Below are 21,120 nucleotides of genomic sequence, written 5' to 3'. Positions count from 1 at the left end.
TACAGGGCTATTCTAAATGATCTTCCCGATTTCAAAGTTTAATATCTCACGTTTATTTAGTCACAATGACATGCAAATTATTTGAAATGAAAGAAAAACTCAAAAAGTTTTAGTGTCTGGCAAAGCTGATGTTTAGTTACGCATTCTGCCGCTAGGGCGACAGTAAATCAAGATGGCTGGAAATGAAGATGGGAGAGCATTTTGTGTCCTGGAATTCCATGTACAACAGTCAGTTATTTGTGTCCAACGAAGTTTTAGGACGAAGTTCGGGTTAGATCCACCAAGCTGTCATTCAATTCGGAAGTGGTATAAACAATTTACAGAAAGTGGGTGTATCTGCAAGCAGAAATCAATAGGCCGGCCAGGAGTTAGTGATGAAACAGTTGATCAGGTGTGTGCGACTTTCGTCACAAGCCCCAAAATATCAACTGTTTGTGCAAGCAGATAATTGAACATTGGCCCCACATTGGCACCGGGATGTCAGGAGGAAACTCAACAGAAGGTTACCAAATCAATGGATAGGACGAGCTAGTCGTGAGGATCAGGTTTTGCTTCCTTGGCCCCCCTGTTCGGCAGATATCACCATGTGCGACTTTTTTGTGGGGTTATGTTAAAAACCAAGTGTATGAGCCTCCCCTACCTAACAACTTACCTGACCTTAGAGTATGCATCTAAGAAGCAGTTGCATTTTGTGTCCTGGAATTCCATGTACAACAGTCAGTTATTTGTGTCCAACGAAGTTTTAGGACGAAGTTCGGGTTAGATCCACCAAGCTGTCATTCAATTTGGAAGTGGTATAAACAATTTAAAGAAAGTGGGTGTATCTGCAAGCAGAAATCAATAGGCCGGCCAGGAGTTAGTGATGAAACAGTTGATCAGGTGTGTGCGACTTTTGTCAGAAGCCCTAAAATATCAACTGTTTGTGCAAGCAGATAATTGAACATTGGCCCCACATTGGCACCGGGATGTCAGGAGGAAACTCAACAGAAGGTTACCAAATCAATGGATAGGACGAGCTAGTCGTGAGGATCAGGTTTTGCTTCCTTGGCCCCCCTGTTCGGCAGGACTTTTTTGTGGGGTTATGTTAAAAACCAAGTGTATGAGCCTCCCCTACCTAACAACTTACCTGACCTTAGAGTATGCATCTAAGAAGCAGTTGCGTCCATTGACTCTGAGATGTTGGGAAGAGTGTGACAAGATTTTGACTATCGGATTGATGTGTGCCGAATTACAAAAGGCACTCATATTGAGCACCTGTGATGTGGAACATAACACGAATGTATGTAAAAAAAACTTTTTGTGATTTTCTTTCATTTAAAATAATTTGCATGTCATTGTGACTAAATCAACGTGAGATATTAAACTTTGAAATCGGGAAGATCATTTAGAATAGCCCTGTATATACGTATGGCAGCAACAAAGTGAACTTTTAAAAATATTTAACACAAAATTCATTGTTTTCTTAAGTTTGTTTTTAAGTCCACTTTATGTACAGGAAGGGTAGTCGAGAATGGACCTTTGGTTTAAAGGGATTTGAACCACTATGTGCCTCCACTGGGTATTTAACCTGGAACCATTTGATTACAAGGTGTTCAGACGAATTGTCATTCTTATTAAGCTTGTTGCCATGCAGTGTGCGCATGCGCAGTGTGAGTCCGAGTAGAGTCGAGAGGCGACGTACGTGTGTTGTACGCCTCGTCATATTCGTGTACATTTGTGTGGAAACCTTCATTATATTTCGTGTTATTTACGTGCTTCATGTTATTAAAGTATAAGTTAATCTACATATATGTTTCATTTGCACCAGAGTGAACTGACATACGCGAAACCACACACCCAGGAACTAGGAAGCTAAACATGGTCCTCCTGTGCCCGGATAAATGGTTGATTCGATTCGTTACGGCCCGGTCATCCATTGTGTTCCCGCTGAGAAAGTGCACCTTATTAACGGCTTTGTGTTTGAGCTTCGAGAGACAGTGGTTTTGTGCTTACCGGCAATTCTGTGCATCGTATCCTTGCCGGGTGTGACTGTGATCTTCGTGTATGTACTTTACGTGTTTTGAGACTTAAATATGGAGCAAATACTTTCAAACAAACGTCTTCTCAAACGTGACGTCACACGTTTGGAAAAGAAATTGGCGGCAGATGATCTCACCGAAGGTAATGTTTTAGTGTACATAGACAAAGCATTACAACTGACAGAAGACACTCAAAAACTGATCCGTGAAATCTCTGAAAAGTGCACCGATGAACAGTTTGAGCAATATGATGAGGAAATTGGTTCAGTGCAAGACAGGCTCGACGAAGCATTGGCCAAGTTATACATCGCGAAAAAACAGCAAACTACCGTGACCGTGACCGAGACAAAGACAGTGAGTGATGTGCGTCTACCAAGATTGGATTTGCCTACTTTTACAGGAAATCTGCAGCAGTGGCTTTCTTTTAGAGACTTGTTCGTGGCGTCCGTACACAACAACACGTCACTTTCGCCCGCGCAAAAACTGCAGTATTTGAAATCGAGCGTCCGTGGTGAACCCGCGTTATTGTTACAGTCTATAGCGATAACCGATTCGAATTACAAAGAAGCATGGGACATTCTGACTAACAGATATGAACAGAAACACGCGCTAGTGAACGACACAATTAAGCAGCTTGTGTCCCAACCCTCATTACAAACTGAGTCTGCTGTCGGCTTACGCAAGCTTGTTGACGTGACGACAGAATGTGTTCGAGTTTTACGTGTGTTGGACATTCCAGTGCAGCATTGGGACGCTATCCTAGTGTTTCATACCGTGGAGAAATTGGACATTACTTCGAGGCAACAATGGGAGCTGAGCGTGTCGTCAGAGCAACTTCCTACTTTCGAACAGCTGAGCGACTTCCTGGACAACAGAGCGAGAGCGCTCGCAGCATCTGCATCTTCCAAGGACCCGAAACCAGGATCCCCAAGGAAACCCCCCACCCCCCACAGTGAACCCAGTGCTAGAAGAAGTGCTAATTCATTTCACGTGTCGTCCTCTTGCCCTATGTGTCGAGAATCGCATTTTTTTGAGTAAATGTGAAGAATATATGAGCCTATCTGTGCCAGAGAGGGAAGTGTTTGTGAAATCGAAAGGCTTGTGTTTCAACTGCCTTGATAATTCCCATTTTGTGGATAGGTGTAAATCAGGCTCGTGTAGGTCTTGTGGTAAGTCTCACCACACGTCTATCCATCGTGAAACTTCGCAAAGAGCTAAGGTAAGTGGAAACGTGGCACCGCCGCAAGTGGTGTCGCACATAACAGCTGATACGCAGTGTGACGCAACGCGTGTCTTGTTACCGACTGCTGTTGTGAGAGTAAAGGATAAACAAAATCAGCTTCACTCCCTGCGAGCACTTTTGGATAGTGCTAGTGAAAAGTCATTTTTGAGCGAGAACGCAGCCCAATTATTAGGATTGAAACGTAAAAAAGTGTTCGTGTTGGTTACTGGAATTTCGGGTGTAAATGCCGGCAATTCACACTCTACTGTTGATTTGAACATACTCTCTAAAAACGGGGACAGATCCTATCATTGCTCGCCCTTAATTGTGAAGAAAATATCCAACACAGTGCCGCAAGCGTGTCTACCAAACACTCTGAGTTTTAAACATTTACGAAACCTTGAACTTGCCGATCCTTCATATCACAAACCTGACACTATTCAGTTGCTTATCGGGGCTGATCTTTTCCCATTGTTACTAATGAGTGGAAGAAGAGAGGGGAGAATGAATGAACCCGTGGCTATTCAAACCCGCTTGGGATGGGTTGTTTGTGGCAAAACTCCTCAACAAAGACCTCAACAATCTCTGTCTTCTTATCACATTGTTGTACAAGAAAATGATCTGAACGAAACTCTGAATAAGTTTTTTGAATCGGAGGAGATTCCTAAATTACGAGTGCCGAGTCAAGAAGAACAATTGTGCGAGGAACATTTCGTACGAACACATGATCGCGAGGATGATGGTCGGTACGTCGTACGCTTACCATTTAAGGTCAACCGCGACGAGTTAGGTTATTCAAAAGATAAGGCGATGAAATGTTTGCTTAGTCAAGAGCGTAGGCTTCGAGTTGATAGCCAGAGACTAGAACAATACCAGTCATTCATGCAAGAGTACATTGCGTTGAATCATATGACACCAGTGGCGGACTGTGAACCACCCAGCACCCCCGCTAGTTCTTATTTCATTCCGCATCATTCTATAACAAAGGAACAGTTAAATTGGGATGAACCTATTCCTAGTGACATAAGACAAATTTGGGAAAGACATTGTGCTGAATTACATGTGTTACAGAGCATACAGTTGCCACGATGCTTAAAATGTAGAGAACCAACTTTGTGTCAACTGATTGGTTTTTGTGATGCCAGTGAGAAAGGTACATGTGCTATTGTGTATCTACGAACAGTATATGATGACAACGCTGTTACAGTCAGATTGTTAGTTTCGAAAACAAAGCTTGCACCCATAAAACCTGTAACATTGCCACGTTGTTGTTAGCCAAATTGATTAGTGTTGTGCAGTCATCATTGTCATTGCATATAGACGATATTTTCCTTTGGTCTGATTCCCAGATCACCCTATGTTGGATTAAATCAGATCCATCCAGATGGAGTACATTTGTTTCGAACCGAGTTTCACTCATTCATGAACTGACGAATCCTCAACAGTGGTTTCATGTACGTTCCAAAGAAAACCCTGCAGACATTGGTTCTCGTGGTGCTTTCCCTACACAGTTGTGTGAAGCTCATTTATGGTGGAATGGTCCATCATTTCTTTATTTGCCTGAGTTGCCTATGCATGAATCATCTACAGTGGAAAGTGAAGAAATAAAAAGGGAGGAAAGAAAAACAAGGATTCCGGTGCTGTTGACTACAACCTTTGACACTAAGGAGTTATTGCAGAGATTCTCATCATTCTTGAGATTAATACGTGTTACTGCTTGGATGTTTAGATTCATAAGCAACTGTAGAGCGCCATCCATGCAGAGAAAAGAGCAGACGTTGACAACCGGAGAGTTATCAGCTGCGACTGAGTTTTGGGTCAAGGTCACCTAACGTGAAGCATGCAGAGAAAAGAGCAGACGTTGACAACCGGAGAGTTATCAGCTGCGACTGAGTTTTGGGTCAAGGTCACCTAACGTGAAGCATATGAGAGCGAGGTTAACTGTTTACAAACAGAACAGGAGCTCCCCTCATCCAGTAAACTTCTTTCGTTGAGTCCATTCATTGACAAAAATTGTGTGCTACGAGTAGGTGGGCGTTTACACAATGCTGATGTGTCTTCAGATAAGAAACATCCTATAGTGTTACCCAAAAATCATCCGTTTACTGAACTATTATTGAGACATGAACATGTGAAAAATCTCCATGCAAATCCGCAACTGTTACAAGCTATTGTGACACAAACATATTGGATAGTTGGGCTTCGAGATATGGTTCGTAGCATAGTGAACAAATGTGTTATTTGTAGACATGTCAAGGCTATTACAGCTAAACAATTGATGGGAAGTTTACCGCCTCCTAGAGTAAACAAAGCAAGACCTTTTGTTAACACAGGCAATGACTTTGCAGGTCACATTTCAATTAAGTCTGGATTTTTGAAATCACATAAAACAATCAAGGGTTTCATTGTTTTGTTTATATGTCTTTCTACTAAGTGTGTTCACATTGAGGTTGTATCTTCAGCAACTACTAATACTTTTATTGCATGTTTGAGACGTTTCATATTTCGTAGAGGAAAACCTGCTAACCTGTATTCTGATTGTGGTACTCAGTATGTAGGAGCTGACAAACTATTGCATAAAATGTTGTATTTTTTGAGAGAATCGAACCATAGAGAAACTGTGCATAACTTTCTGACAAATGAAGGAATCAAGTGGCATTTTAATCCCCCTTCCTCACCTTGGTTTGGCGGGATTTGGGAAAGTAACATAAAATGCATAAAATATCATTTGAAACGTGTTGTGGGCAATGCTGTGTTGAATTTTGAAGAGCTTTACACAGTATTAGTGCAGATAGAAGGTTGTTTGAACTCTCGTCCAATCACAGCCATGTCAAGTGACCCCAATGACCTGACAGCACTTACGCCAGGGCATTTCCTGATTGGCGACAACCTATTAACATTCCAGAAGATGATTTCACCAAGAGCAAAATTAACCGCCTGACGCGTTGGCAAAGGTTTCAACAAATCGTGCAGCATTTTTGGAGAAGATGGCATTTGGAGTACATATCTGGACTTCAAAGTAGACCGAAGTGGCAGAAGAGATTGCCTAACCTTCAAGTCAATGATTTAGTGTTAATAAAGGAAGATAACGTACCCACATTGAAGTGGAAATTAGGTAGAGTTATCGAAACTCACAAAGGACAAGATGGTTTGGTAAGAGTTGCAACTGTTAAAACTTAAGACGGTGAACTAAAGAGGCCTATTATGAAGCTTGCACCTCTACCAATTGAGAAAGTGTAAATATGTAACCAGAAAGGAAATTTGTGTTTATTGTAATCTATGTATTCAAGTGTAATATGTTATATTGTAAAAGGTAATAATTATTGTGTATTCTAATTTTGGAAGCTGATCTTCCAAGAGGGGCCGTGATGTTCAGACGAATTGTCATTCTTATTAAGCTTGTTGCCATGCAGTGTGCGCATGCGCAGTGTGAGTCCGAGTAGAGTCGAGAGGCGACGTACGTGTGTTGTACGCCTCGTCATATTCGTGTACATTTGTGTGGAAACCTTCATTATATTTCGTGTTATTTACGTGCTTCATGTTATTAAAGTATAAGTTAATCTACATATATGTTTCATTTGCACCAGAGTGAACTGACATACGCGAAACCACACACCCAGGAACTAGGAAGCTATTCACAAGGCAACAACATTAGCACTATACCATAGTGATTTTAATTTATTATAGGGTCTCCCTGACGGCGCAGTGGTAGCATCCTCGCCATGAAATCATGGCGTCCCAGGTTCGATACCCAGTGGAGGCACATAGTAGTTCAGATACTACTTTAAACTGTAGGTCCAGTCCCGATTAGCCTTACTGTGCATAAGTGAACTTAAAACAACAATTCAATCCTTGTTTATTATTTCTCACACAGGAAATATCAACCCATTGGTGACAAAAAGATTACTCAAACATTAAAATATATAGATTGTAAAAATTCATCTCTTTCTGCATGAATTTACCTGGTGAGCATCCAATTCCTCCCTCCACCTGTCTCGTGCCCAGAAGTCAACGCCCATATCACCACTATAGTGCCCAACATTAAATGGCGTATTATCTTTTATGGCATCTTTTTGTTGGGACACTAACGCCACTGTGTTGACTAAATAGAATGTCCTCTTTCCACCTTCTGTGAACTTTCTGAAATAACAATAATAATATAATGGAAGTGAACATTAAACTCAGCAGTGAGGTACAGCATATATGTTAATATACATTATTTAGGATTGAATCTACACATGGAAACTAAAAACATACAATGTCTCAAGATATAATTTCCGTGCCGTGTAACAATTTTTACAGGAGGATGAGGAAGGTGCTTAAAATAACGTAAATGAGTGTGGAAATTAAGTTTAGAAAAACTAATTTGCACATTCAAAGGTTACAGAAAGAAAAATTATGTTGTGAATAGATGGTTGAACGTGACCTTAAAGTTGGAATTGTGTGAACTTTCTCTTTTGCATAGAAAACATTTTACATAAATATTTTCACATACTTTTTTGAACCAGTTTATCTTAGCTGTTCACAATTTTCGCAACGTCTGCAAAGGTCAAAAATGCCACAAGCCATGAAACAATAATGGCTGTCATTTTCTAACGAAGTCAAGTTTTAGAAAAATAATGCAAAATGGTCGAGCAACCAGTGCTGGCCCATTTTGGTAAAAACAATTAATTTATTTCTTTGTAGAGAAAGAGCATGTCTTTGCAATGATTTTCAACATCAAAAACTTTTGGTTCCATAATGCCCATATGTTGAAAATTCAGGTTTTTATTACATAGTTTTTACACCACAGAAATTAGTCTACAAGTACATTATTAATCTTTTTGGAGGATTTTATAAAGTCAGATTTAATGGCATAAAATTAAAAACATTTGAGATAGTGAAAGAAAATTAGGGGGATTCTTCCAACCATAAGACTGATTGATTGATTTGCTTTATTTTACTTCGCTTTTGTGCCACTTTTGACTAATTTGTAAAGATGGGGATGAGTGATGATATGATGATGGATGCCCAGGCCAGGATTCGAACCCGGAACCCTTGGCATCGTAGAGTGATGTGCTAACGACTCTGCCATGGGGGTCAGCACAACCATAAGAGAAGGATGTACACCAAATTTCATCAAAATCATATCTTTGGATTTTGCGATAATTTGATGTGGAATGACCCACTAAGCAGTATTTGTGTCTTGCTTTTCTTATTTTTAATATTGTGAATTTTCTGGCAAGTATTTGTAGGAAACCCAGGCACTTTTACTCTGAAAAGAAAATCACCCCGCATGCCTTTATTATTAATTTATCTAAAAATAGGATATGTTAGGAGAGCTGCAAGTAGCATGCAATTGATGGCATGCCAATTTCTGTACCGAGATAATAAAATTTAATCCTCATCTACTCACAACATGTAGCATTATAACATAAGCTCTACACACACAGGAGCATAAGCTAATCATAAGTCTATGGAAGCTATGCTACATCTACACATGTAAGTATAGTAGGATGGCAATATCTCTATACACAAAAGAAGCAGTGTGTAATCAGTATGCCTGTCTAGCAAGTGTTTATAAACATGTTAATAATAATAAGTGATGGCACAACAGCCCCTGACGGTCAGGGCCCACCTACTGACTGCAGGTTAAGGGGTGACGTGGTGGCACGGCGTACCCCCACTCCTAGTAGGTTTCCAGGATTGGATTATGCTACTTATTCGAGTCTTCCAAATTTCCTCATCATCAGGGTAGCTCGAGACACAGTTGGGTAATGACGCTTCTCTCTCTCTCTCTTCCCCTCCCTCCCTCCCTCCCTCACTCCCCTAGAGGGAATGATAATAGCAGTAATGTAACTTGACACACATACCACATGATATAAAGCCACTTGGCAGGCCTTGTCCCTCAAAAAGCTGTTCTGCCAGAAAAAAACTCGTAATTTAACATTACTTTTTTATAAACTAAGAAGTGTTGGTGATGTACAAGGTGTATTTTTAAAGTAAGTACCGTTTTAAAATTCCGCCGCTGCAGCGCTGCGGTCGGTGTCGCGTGCATGCGCACTGTGTACCTACATCTGTTGGCAAGCCACAGACGCCATTGTGGCAACAATCGATCGTGTATACATTTGCTTTTGAGTATTTCAAATGCCTCCGCCGATTGAGAATATGCGCTGTTATTCGTTTCCTTAGTGCTAAAGGCACGAAAGCAGTTGAAATTCACCATCAGATTTGTGAAGTGTACAGACAAAACATTATGAGTGATGGAATGGTATGCAAACGGGTCAAAGATGGCCGAAAGGATGTTCATGACGACGAACGGAGTGGGCGAACCTCAGTGATCACTGTCGATTTGGTGCAGAAAGTCGACGAAAAAGTGAAAGAGAACAGACGCTTCACGATATCTTCGTTATCAGAGGAGTTCCCTGAAGTTTCAAGAAGTGTTATCTACGAAATTGTTACCAAACGCTTAAACTATCGAAAATTGTGCTCACGGTGGGTATTAAAAAATGTTAACTGAGGTGCACAAAAGCAAACGTTTAGGTAGCGCCTTGACTTTTCAAGATCTCATCGCATCATTTGGCTGGGAACAATTTGATCATCCTCCATACAGCCTCGATCTAGCACCCAGTGACTACCATGTGTTTCTGCAACTGAAGAAGCATCTCGGAGGTCAGCGCCACGATGACGACGATAGATTCAAACCGGCCGTGTTGCAGTGGCTGTCAACTCAGGTGGCAAACTTCTATGACGACGGACTACAAAAGCTTGTTGTTCGATATGATAAGTGCAGGGTAGCTACGATTTTTTTATTATGAAATTCCCTGACTTTTCCAGGTTTTCCAGACATGTTTGTCGTCATGATTTTTGCTTTTGAACCTCATGTTTTTCAATTAAATATGCAGGCACGTTAATTATTATGAATATGAATATACACAGTTATTAGCTGAAAATTTACCAAGTGATTAACCCTAGAACGCATATGTGGGGTCTCTCAGACCCCACATAGTATATTAAAGCACCTTCTGACACAATAAATGCGCATTAGTTCTTCAGTGTTTGTGACATCTTACATCTGAATGTGTTCTAATAACGTATGAAATTATAGCCCCGTACTAATAACAATTTTTGTGAAATTTGTTATTTTTTATCATTACCCCATGTTTCCATACGTGGGGTCGTTCAGACCCCAACAAGAAATAATACATTTTTTGTAATGTTAAGCACTAGTTCTGTCATAGCAATGCATTTTGCTCTCGTTCAACTCTAGCATCGTGCTTTTACATGTGTTTCATAGATGTTGCTAATGAATCAGCTTCACATTTAGTTCATAATATTTGTCTATAAGGCGATATACTCCTATCTGGCCGCATTACTGTAGGAAGAAGAAATACATACTATTTGTCATGTTTCTTTTGGTAGCCCTTTTGCTGTGCATCACCAATATTATTTACAACTTGTCACCTTTCTTGCTGAAAAATAATTTATTTTATGTAATATCAATGATGCATAGGAATTTTGAATCATATCAGATTAGTGTTAGTCTTGAGTGTTGCATCCTATGAGTGTGATTTGGAGCTTTTTTGAAGGTATTTGTTTCAACCAGTGATAATGAGTTCTAGAAAAAGGAAGAATGAGCGTTCTGTGAATCCATAAGATGGTAATTTTAGTGAATTGTCTCTGAGTACGGCATAAACATTTTCTGGCTTTGCGATTATTTGACGAGAGCTATGCTGTTGATGGCAGTGTATACATAGGGGGGAAGGAGGGAGAACCTGTACAAATAAATCTGGGACAGTCTATTGTGATGGACTTAGTGAAGTCATTGCACAACTCATTCAGAAATGTCACCTTCGACAACTTTCTCACCACCATTCCTTTAGCTGAGGAACTCCTTCAGAAAGGGCTAACTTCAGTTGGAACGATGTGTCTCAATAAACCTCAAATACCAACAGCAATGAAGCCCAACCGTGAACGAGAAGTTCACCCATCATCGTTTGGGTTCAAGGATGACCTCACATTAGTAAGTTATGTTCCAAAGAAGAATCGGGCTGTTATCTTATCGAGTACCATGCATCATGATGCTGCCATACAGGGACATTCTCAAAAGAAAAAGCCGGAAATAATATGTTATTACAATAAAACAAAAGGCGGTTTTGAATGGATCAGATGGTTAGAAATTATTCATGTAAGCGGCAAACTCGTTGTTGGCCTTTTGCACTGTGGATGAACGTAATGGATATAGCCGCACTGAATGCATTCACTCTCTTTGTGGAGCAAAATCCTTATTACTGCAAGGATGTGCAGAAGAGTAGAACATTTTTGAAGGAGTTAGCAATGCAGCTGACATTACCAAACATGGAGAAACGAGCACAAAACCCAAGTCTCCTCAAGTCGACTGTGGAAGCTCTCTTACGTTGTGATGTGATTGCTGCTCGATCTGACGACCCTACAGCAACCAAAGGAAAGCGAAAGAGATGCTTTCTCTGTTCCCGTAATAATGACAGACAGAGTGCAATTGTTTGCGTGAAGTGTAAAAAAAAATATATATGTGGTGAGCATTCTAATGTATTCTGCACTGAATGCAAGTAGAAACTTAAAACCTGCAGCCATGTGCTAGAGAAAGAAGTGTAGTTTATGCTGTTACAATACACTATCTGGCCATTCGTCACCGGACACCCCATCAGGTGGCATCATGGTGTGGTCGTGCTTCTCCTGGTATGGTCTTGGTCCTCTTGTGTTAGTGCGTGGAAACATGAATGCAGATGCATACCAAACGATCCTGGACAATTCTGCGCTACCGACATTGTGGGCACAATTCGGTAGTGGTCCTTATCTGTTTCAGCACGACAATGCCCCATGTCATACGGCAGGTGTGATCAATACGTGGTTCGAGGATATGGGTGTGCAAAAACTTGATTGGCCCGCCCAAAGTCTTGATCTCAACCCGATTGAGCATTTTTGGGACGAGTTGGAGCGCCGGTTGAGAGCCAGGCCACACCACCCAAAAAACACGAAAGAGTTGTTCGCCGCTTTGCAAGAGGGATGGAGCAGGATTCCCGTCGAAACCTATCGCAATTTGGTGGACAGTCTTCCTCAGAGAGTTGCGGCTGTACTCGCTGCGAAAGGTGGCCCCACACGATACTGACGGACGCCTGAAACCGGATTAAAGTACTCGTTCCAGGTGTCCGGTGACGAATGGCCAGATAGTGTAGAAGAAAACTGCAATTTTTTAGACCTGTGTGTGTCCTGTTGTTGTTGCTACTCGTATAATGTCCATTGTATGATTGAACATAAGCAAAATATTTTAGAGATAATCACAAATATTTTTTTGTGAATATAGAAAGAAATCTAACTTCCAAATACACTAATGTTGAAAGAAATAACTTTATAGTGCTACTGTACAGAACGTTGTGAATTCTGCTGCATCTGACAATAATAAAGTTAAATATGTTTTTATTATTATTTTTTGTTTATTTGTAAAAGGATGGAAGGTAAACGTTAGAACTTAGTGTGGATAGAATTAACTGGATTGGGAGTGCGCAAGACAGAAAGAGGTGGAGGTTTTATGTTGCTTCTGCGATTAACCTTCGCGTTTTGTGATGCCAGAGAGTTAGTTAATTTGTAAAAGTTATGATAAAATACATGTGGATATCTCAAAACGACATTAATATGTGATTTTCTTATCTTGTTGTAGACAAAATATGTATTTGTAATTACTTTTGCTGATATATTTTGATGGGGTTTACCAGACCCCAGCTATGTAAAGTAGTAAATATTTTTGGGTATGCATCCTAGGGTTAATATAATGCTATTCAATGAAAAAATAAATAACTATTGTACTTCCCTATTTTCACTAAGTCATTACAATTAAGGTGGTGTAAAAAAATCAATAAAAAAATGTGGCATATATCAAAGCTTTACAATGTTACCTATATACAACCTCAATTAGCTTGTATCAATACAAATGAGAAACAACAGAAAATTAGGTCAGGTACCTTTAGAAAATATGCAATAAGTTTAATGATTATATTTTTTAATTTATTGAAAATAGTACATATTATGGAAATTCAGAACTTGAATGGGGCCGGTGACCAACCATACACCTAAAAAAAATACATACGCGGGCCATACTTTGGAATCAAATATCTCCATTATTTGAGTTTTCCACATGCTGGAACCAATTTTATATTACGGAAAACATCGAAATCTGTCTTTTAAAAGGTAACAGTTCCGAATGTTTTATGATTTATTTATTTTTTCAAATTTTCCTAGCAGGAAGACTAATTATCATAGAATTTTGGCAATCATTGTGACATGAAATTTGAACTTTCCTTAAAATAATGAGCACTATTTGGATTCGAAAAAGTTATTGATGTTGAAAAAAAAAACTTCAAAATGACCTTACTCAATCATACATGCTTCCCACGGACAAGGTATTCTCCGGTTGACAAGCGACAGTAAGTATCCTAAACTAGTGGGAATGAATGTAGAAATAAATCGGAACCTTAGTAGAGTGAATTCAGGGTCTTTATTTTAATTCTAAGACAACCAAACCTGACATTCCTAACCTAACCACAAAAGCATATATTCACAAAATCTTAAGTAATCGCTAAAACTCTGCAGTATGTGTTAACAGACATAAATCGAAATCGAACCATGTAAAAGTTGCATTTGTAGCATGATGAAATCGTAATAAAACAAAAGGAACTTGGGCTCATTTTCACCACTTTTCAGCATAATTTCATTATACACGCAAACAATACGTAAAATTACTATCGGCATGAAACCAACATTCCTAACCTAACAACAATGTGTGACCAGCGTAAGTTTAATTCCTTTATTTTGCACCAGTTTTTAAAAATAAATTTGTTCTACATGCACAAAACATGTGCATATTCGAATAATGACGTCACTTATACTGCATAAAATCACTAATTTATCGGGTGTAACGCATCTCTGCAATGTACAAAACTACGACAATGAGCAAATGAACTAGTTGATCAAGTTGCTTCTGAACGGGTCACAAACGAAGGACTCAAATTCACAGAACGGGTTCACGGGGGGAACGAAGTAGTGAGTCCCTTTGTTTTTACTCGGCGTCCGCACCCGTCCAGTGTGACGTCAACCACAGCCAGTTACGTGAAATTCTGCTCTTCAAGCTTTATTGCAGATCCAAAACCAATTAACTGTCCGAACACCAAACTGCTCCGCTTCACGTATCAAAAGAGAACGGGTTCCAAACGGGTGTGTTCTTGAAGAAAGAAAATTTCCTCAGTACACACAAAGCTAAAGCAACATTTTTTGCGCAAGAAATTCTGAGGATGGCTGGTGCGTAGGTTTCGTCTTGAGTAAATTGTTCTCTAAGGACAAATCTCACACCTCTCCAAATTCCGGTCTTCAACAAGTTCACAAGAACGAGTTACAAAATGAACGGATCCAAGAACCTAGATCCGAGAGTGAATAAATATAGAATTGAAATGCAAAGGAACCATAATTTTGTACGTAACAGACTAGAAGTCATAATGACGAGAGGAACAAGTTTCTGAACTGAATCTTTTGGGGGGACTGGAATCACAAGAAGCGAATTCGGAAGTGGAAATGAACCGTTCGTTCACTTTGTAACTGGTTCTCCTGCAACTCCAAAATGCGCGTAAATTCCAGAAAATATGCAAAATTCCCTGACTATTCCCTGACCAACCAAATTCCCCGACTTATCCCTGTTTTCCAGGTTTTCCAGTCTCGTAGCAACCCTGTAAGTGCCTTAATATTGGTGGCAATTATGTGGAAAAGTAGATAAAAGTGTGGTCTTTCATGTAACAATAAAATTGTTACAAAAAGTTTACTTGTTTTTTGTACATATCAAAACGGTAGTTACTTAAAAAATACGCCTCATAGTTTATTGTGCTTTCGTTTCGTATAGCAAGCTTGGTGGTGTAACCAGTTAAGAATTAACCCCCCCCCCCCTCTGCACCACTCCCCATTCAACTTTTTTCTCAATTTCACACATGTAAATAAGAACTGATTGACTTGGAACCTCCTGAAATATGCCCCTGGCAGTGATGATGCACCAAAAACAGCAACAACCCCCTCAAGCAGTCTATACCCCACCCCCTAACCTGCACCCAACTAATGGTTTCACCAGTTAAAACTTAGCATCTTTCATAAAAGTAACTTCTCTACAGGTCCTGCACTGTGGCCGTGCATTCTAAGGCAATATGCTGTGGGCTCCTGCTACGGGATGTGCATAGGTACAAGTCTGTTAGGGGAAGCGTAACAACTTTTCTCCTGAGACTCTGGCCTGTGTATGGACCTGTGGCCACCCACCATCGTGATGAAATTGGGGAGCTACGAATGACTAGCGTAAGATGGTCCAACAACTGGGGGCTGGTCCTCACGGGTTATTGCGCCATTGGATATTATTAACTTTTCTACAGACTCATGACAGTTGTATGTTAGATAACACAAATATGAGACTTGCCTCCAGGAAGAAACCATCAGTACCATATAAAAATAAGTAGGGACGTGAAGTTTTTCCCCTAATTTCGATGTTATTTTTTACTGCAATTCGGTGTTATTTTTCGCAGTTTAAGGCAAAATTCGGTGTTATTAATTTAAAATTGGTGTTATTTCTACTGTTCCTTCTATGCTTAAGATTTTTACATTGTTTTAGTTTTGTAAAATTGAAATAAATTTTAGTTTTAATGACAAAAAAAATATGGCTTACCTTTGTGAGAAATGACCAAATTTCTTCCATTTGGAAAAATATTTCAGCTCATCAGACACTAAACATAAAATATTTATTGAATGATAACACCCAGATCTTTGAACACAATCATACACATCACATTTCCTAAACAATGCTAAAAGATCCATCTGCGACCTCAAAATACAGTTTTGGGTACACACACATACACCTCCCCAACACCCCCCTTATGCTTATCCCTGAATATTTTCTTGTTCCTACAAAATTTTCCTTCTGGGAACATCCCTCCGAGTGAATTCTATTTCAGGACGAGGTTAAACACTGTCAGTCATATCTGCTCAAGAATGCAAGAAATGATGTGTGACAATCTCTTTTGAATCGAACTATCACCAGGTAGACTACAAATGACAGATGTAATAGCGCTTCAGGATAGTTATTTTTAATATAAGTAGTGTTATGCCCTGTTTATAATGCATATTTCATGGCGTTTTTTTGGCAAAATTCGGTATTATTCTGAAAAATGGAATAATCTACATTATTTCGCGATTCTGAAACACCGAAAATTTTCCTCCTTTACCTACCCAAATACATTTGAAACACTTTATTTTGCTTTCCTCAATTTTTCGATGTTATCGTTAAAACAAAAACTTCACATCCCTAAAAATAAGTCATTTATGGCTAAAGGTAGACCTAGCTACTAAAATATCTCACAGGCAACTGATAAAACTCCAGCTGCAAGCAGTACTAAGATCCAAAGTCTACATTACACTTACTTCTCCAGCGATGCACCTAATTCTCTTATCAACAAGACTGCAATGAATGTTTTACCAGAACCAGTTGGCAAGAAGAGTATTGTATTCCTCTTCTTCGCTATTTCCAGCAGCTCTTCCTACCAAAAAGAAAATAGCGAGTGAGTTTTTATAGTAAGGGTCTATAGTTTAACACAGGTATTCTCAATGAGCAAAAGTGTTATTACTTTTACCAATAAAATATCTGGGATATTTCTCATGGCTGCCTAGTGTAAGTATCTTTGAAGTATATGTTGCGATAATACACATTGACTTCACAGGAGAAACTTACAACAGAAGTAAATTTTAACCTTTAGTGGACAGGTGGCATATATCTAGCCATCACATGTATTCCCGTTGGAGGCGGATGATATATATATATATATATATATATATATATATATATATATATATATATATATATATATATATATATATATATATATATATATATATATATATATCCAAGAACCATGTGGCAGCAATAAACCTGTCATTTCTTGAAAACTACACACCATATTTGAGTTCTGTGTCTCTTGTTCATTAGGATACATATGAAGGTAAGACGTACTCAAATTACAAAACAATTGTTACTATTATTAACAAGCATAGATTGAAATAGTCTTTTGTTACCCCTTTCAATATTATAAGACATGAAAAAAGGGCATTTTCACCCAAAAAGGGCCAAGTGAGTGATTTTTAAATTTATCGGGCACTTTTGTCCTCCGGGGCTTCCTTCATGAAGAACATTTATGTCAGTAAGTGGTGGGATTGGAGCTTTATATATATTGGATAAAGCTATGAAAAGAGATAAATCTCCTAAACCACTGCTATTTTCTGAAAAAAACTTCAATTCAACATGTAACAATGCACAAAAAGCAATAATTTAGCAACATACAACAATTAGGCATCCAGGGGGTATGCGGGGGGGGGTATAGGCCCAAAGTTTGAAAAGAGCCCAGACCACGTGGCAGCAATTACCATGCCATTTCTTTTTTTATTAGTAGTGTACATATAAAGGCATGACATACTCGAATTACCGTATGCCCATTGTTAATATTGAAATTTACAGATTTATTTTCCGTGAGCTAGCAACACTGCCAGTCCTATACATTGCTATTCTTTTTTTGCACAAGAAGTATTGGCCTGTTTTTCAATGAAACTTTGCATAGTTGTAGAAATGTCCAACTGCTATATACTACATTTTTCATTCATTCAATTTTCTTCTTCCTCGTTTAATACCAATTATTGGGAGGCAGAATGTATAATTTTTTACCTCCGATAGAAGACCTGTCTCTTAAAAAGAAAACAAAACCAATTCAATCTCTCTATGACAATTAGTTCTCGAGCTACGATTTTCTTTGTACTTTGCAGCAAGTTCAAAAAGTGCATGCTTGAAAAGATCCGTTTGCAGAGTTTACACTCACATGAGGCTCCATACGCTAAAGGTTAGGGGGGGGGGGGGGTTGTAAAAAAAATCACTGAAATATAAAATAATAATTCGGTTTTCTTTTGGTTCCAAATTAATAAAACATACAAAAACAATTCAAAATTGTGTCTTATCATGACAAGATGGTCAATTAACATAGCAAAAATATTTGAGTAATTAAAAACGAATTGTAGATTGGTCATTCCATGTCAATTTGCCCAATAAAGAATTGAAATGTCACCATTGACATGGATTTCAACGAAATTTTGTAAGCTTTGTAAAGGTATTGGGTGGGTTCGTCGAAATTGGTGAATTAGGGAAGTCACGACTGAGGCCGTTAGATCAAAATAAGAACAAATACCCGAAACACCAATATTTTACAAAAGTATTAATTTTGAAGCGCTTGACGTGTTGTTCACGTTGCCTCAGTCTCTCGCGAGAACCATAACTTATAAACGATTGCTAGAATGTCAAATGACACTAAATGATGAACAATACCGTATGTGCATACATTGATGAATTCGTGACAAATCCACTTGTATCTGCCAAATTAGAAGTTAAACTTAAATCGATAAATATCTCGAAATGAGCACAAACTTAGATCACTACAATAGGTGCTTTGGAACAATAATCCCCTTTACAGTATTTAACCCCTCCATTTATTTATATGTGTTTTCTTGTAATCATCTCTGATGATACAAATCAAAGAAATTATAATAGAATAAAGCGAGAAGTTAACTGCACATTTAGAAGTAAAAAAAGAGATTACTTGAAAAGCAAAATTAACGAAATTGAAACAAACAGCAATAATTTTCAGAGTTATATAAAGGTGTAAATGAATTTAGAAAGGGGTGGCAACCTAAAGTAAACTTGATAAAAGATAAAGAAGGTGATTTTCTAGCTGACCCAAGCGATATTCTAAATAGATGGAAGAACTACTTTAATGACCTTTTAAATTTTCATGTAGGAGATAAATCAAAAGTAAATGAAGTGCACACAGCAGAACCTTTAGTTCCAGAACCCAACTTGACTGAAGTTAAAGATGCTATTAAAAGGTTCAAGAATAACAAAGCACCTGGCATTGATTTAATACCAGCTGAGTTAATTAAATATGGTGGAAATTTGTTAATATGTCAAATTCAAAAATTAATTTCTTTAATATGGAATAAAGAAAAAATCCCTCAACAGTGGAAAGAATCCATAATTGTTCCTGTGTTTAAAAAAGATGATAAAATGAACTGCAATAATTACCGTGGAATTTCTCTACTCTCAACAACATATAAAATCTCAACAACATATAAAATATTATCTAATATTCTTTTAAGAAGACTAACCCCTTATGCTAAGGAAATTATAGGTGATTATCAATGTGGATTTAAACGTAACAGATCAACTACAGATCAAATTTATCACATTAGACAGACACTTGAAAAAAAGTGGGAATATAATCAAAATGTCCATCAGTTATTCATTGATTTCAAAAAAGCATATGATTCGGTCAAAAGAGATAAATTATATAATATATTAGTCGAGTTTGGAATACCTAAGAAGCTTGTTAGTATGATAAAAGGATGCACCAGTGAAACAGAAAGTAAAATTCGTGTGGGTATAAATGTGTCTCCCTTGTTCTTTAATTTTACCTTAGAATATGCTGTTAGGAAGGTAAAAGAAACTAAAGAAGGACTAAAATTAAATGGTGTGACTCAGTTGTTAGCATACGCAGATGATGTAGACTTATTAGGGGATGATATAAATACAATTATGAATAATGCTAAAATATTTTTCATAACTGCTAAAGAGATAGGTTTGGAAGTTAACAAAGATAAAACTAAATATATGTTTACAGGCAGAAACCAAGTGTTAGGTAATAATCAAAATCTAATTATTGATAACAACTCGTTTGAACCAGTTTCCAAATTCAAATACTTAGGAGTAATATTAACAAATGAAAATTATATTAAAGAGGAAATAAAAAGTAGGCTTAATTCAGGAAATGCATGTTACTTCTCTCTTCATAAACTTTTGTCTTCTCATTTAATATCTAAGAAACTAAAAGTTAAAATATACAAAACCATAATGTTGCCTGTAGTATTATATGGGTGTGAAACTTGGTCCCGTACATTGAAAGAGGAACATAAATTGAGAATATTTGAAAATAAGATCCTTAGGAAAATATTTGGACCTAAAAGGGATGAGGAGACAGGTGATTGGAGAAGGTTACATAATTTAGAACTACATAATTTGTATTCATGTCCAGATATTATTAGAATAATTAAATCAAGAAGACTTAGGTGGGTAGGCCATGTGGCACAAATGGGAGAGGAAAGAGAAATTTACAGGATTCTTGTTGGGAAACCTGATGGTAAGAGACCTGTAGGAAGGCCCAGACGAAGATGGAGGGACGTTGAGATAGACCTAAAGGAAATCTGTAGGGATGGAAAAGAGTATATAGATCTTGCTCAAAATAGGGACAGATGGAAGGCCTGTGTTGCTGCAGCGAGGAACCTTCGGGTTTAAGAAGGCTAGAGAGTTAGTTCGTTAGTTCTCTTGTAATCAGTTATTCAAGGAACATATTTAGCAAGACTGGAAAAACACAATTTATGATTATTTATTTTTTATACCTAAATGGCAAATTGCAGGTTAAATATGAAAGGCAATATTTGTAATGGTGACCGTTGGACTAATTTATTGTAGTTTAGTTTAGTTTATTTGCATCCAAGGACTACCGGTGTGTACAAATTACAGTACATGGTAATATAGGACATGTCAATACTTACATTACAATACAATATTACATTAATAGATTTTACAAATACAAAATATATAGCCAAAAATTGTAAAAAAAATTGGGTCTTACTCTGGTATTATATCAAAATCACAAAAAAATATACCATGAGAAGATATAGAACATTGCAACCTACTTCTAGGTGATACTAATTATCCACTTTCATTTGACATTTAATTTTACAAGAATAATA

The 21,120-nt window shown here is 38.0% G+C and overlaps 1 protein-coding gene across 1 annotated transcript in view; it reads right to left on the bottom strand.

Moving 5' to 3' along the window:
- The window catches only part of LOC145996314 (endoribonuclease Dicer-S-like), a 170,402-nt gene extending 152,250 nt beyond the window's left edge, over positions 1 to 18,152 (bottom strand). The window contains exons 1-3 of the mRNA XM_083132747.1: positions 18,141 to 18,152; positions 16,699 to 16,814; positions 7,203 to 7,380 (exon numbers count right to left, since the gene is read on the bottom strand). Coding sequence (XP_082988873.1) covers positions 7,203 to 7,380; positions 16,699 to 16,814; positions 18,141 to 18,152 — 306 coding nt within the window. The remainder of the gene's footprint in view (positions 1 to 7,202; positions 7,381 to 16,698; positions 16,815 to 18,140) is intronic.
- Between the last annotated feature and the right edge of the window lie 2,968 nt (positions 18,153 to 21,120).

The sequence above is a fragment of the Lepisma saccharinum genome, chromosome 12 (genome assembly GCF_977018435.1).
Source record: "Lepisma saccharinum chromosome 12, izLepSacc3.1, whole genome shotgun sequence".
Taxonomy (NCBI): domain Eukaryota; kingdom Metazoa; phylum Arthropoda; class Insecta; order Zygentoma; family Lepismatidae; genus Lepisma; species Lepisma saccharinum.
Note: the sequence above shows the minus strand (reverse complement) of the source record. Positions and strands in the feature narration are given on the sequence as shown.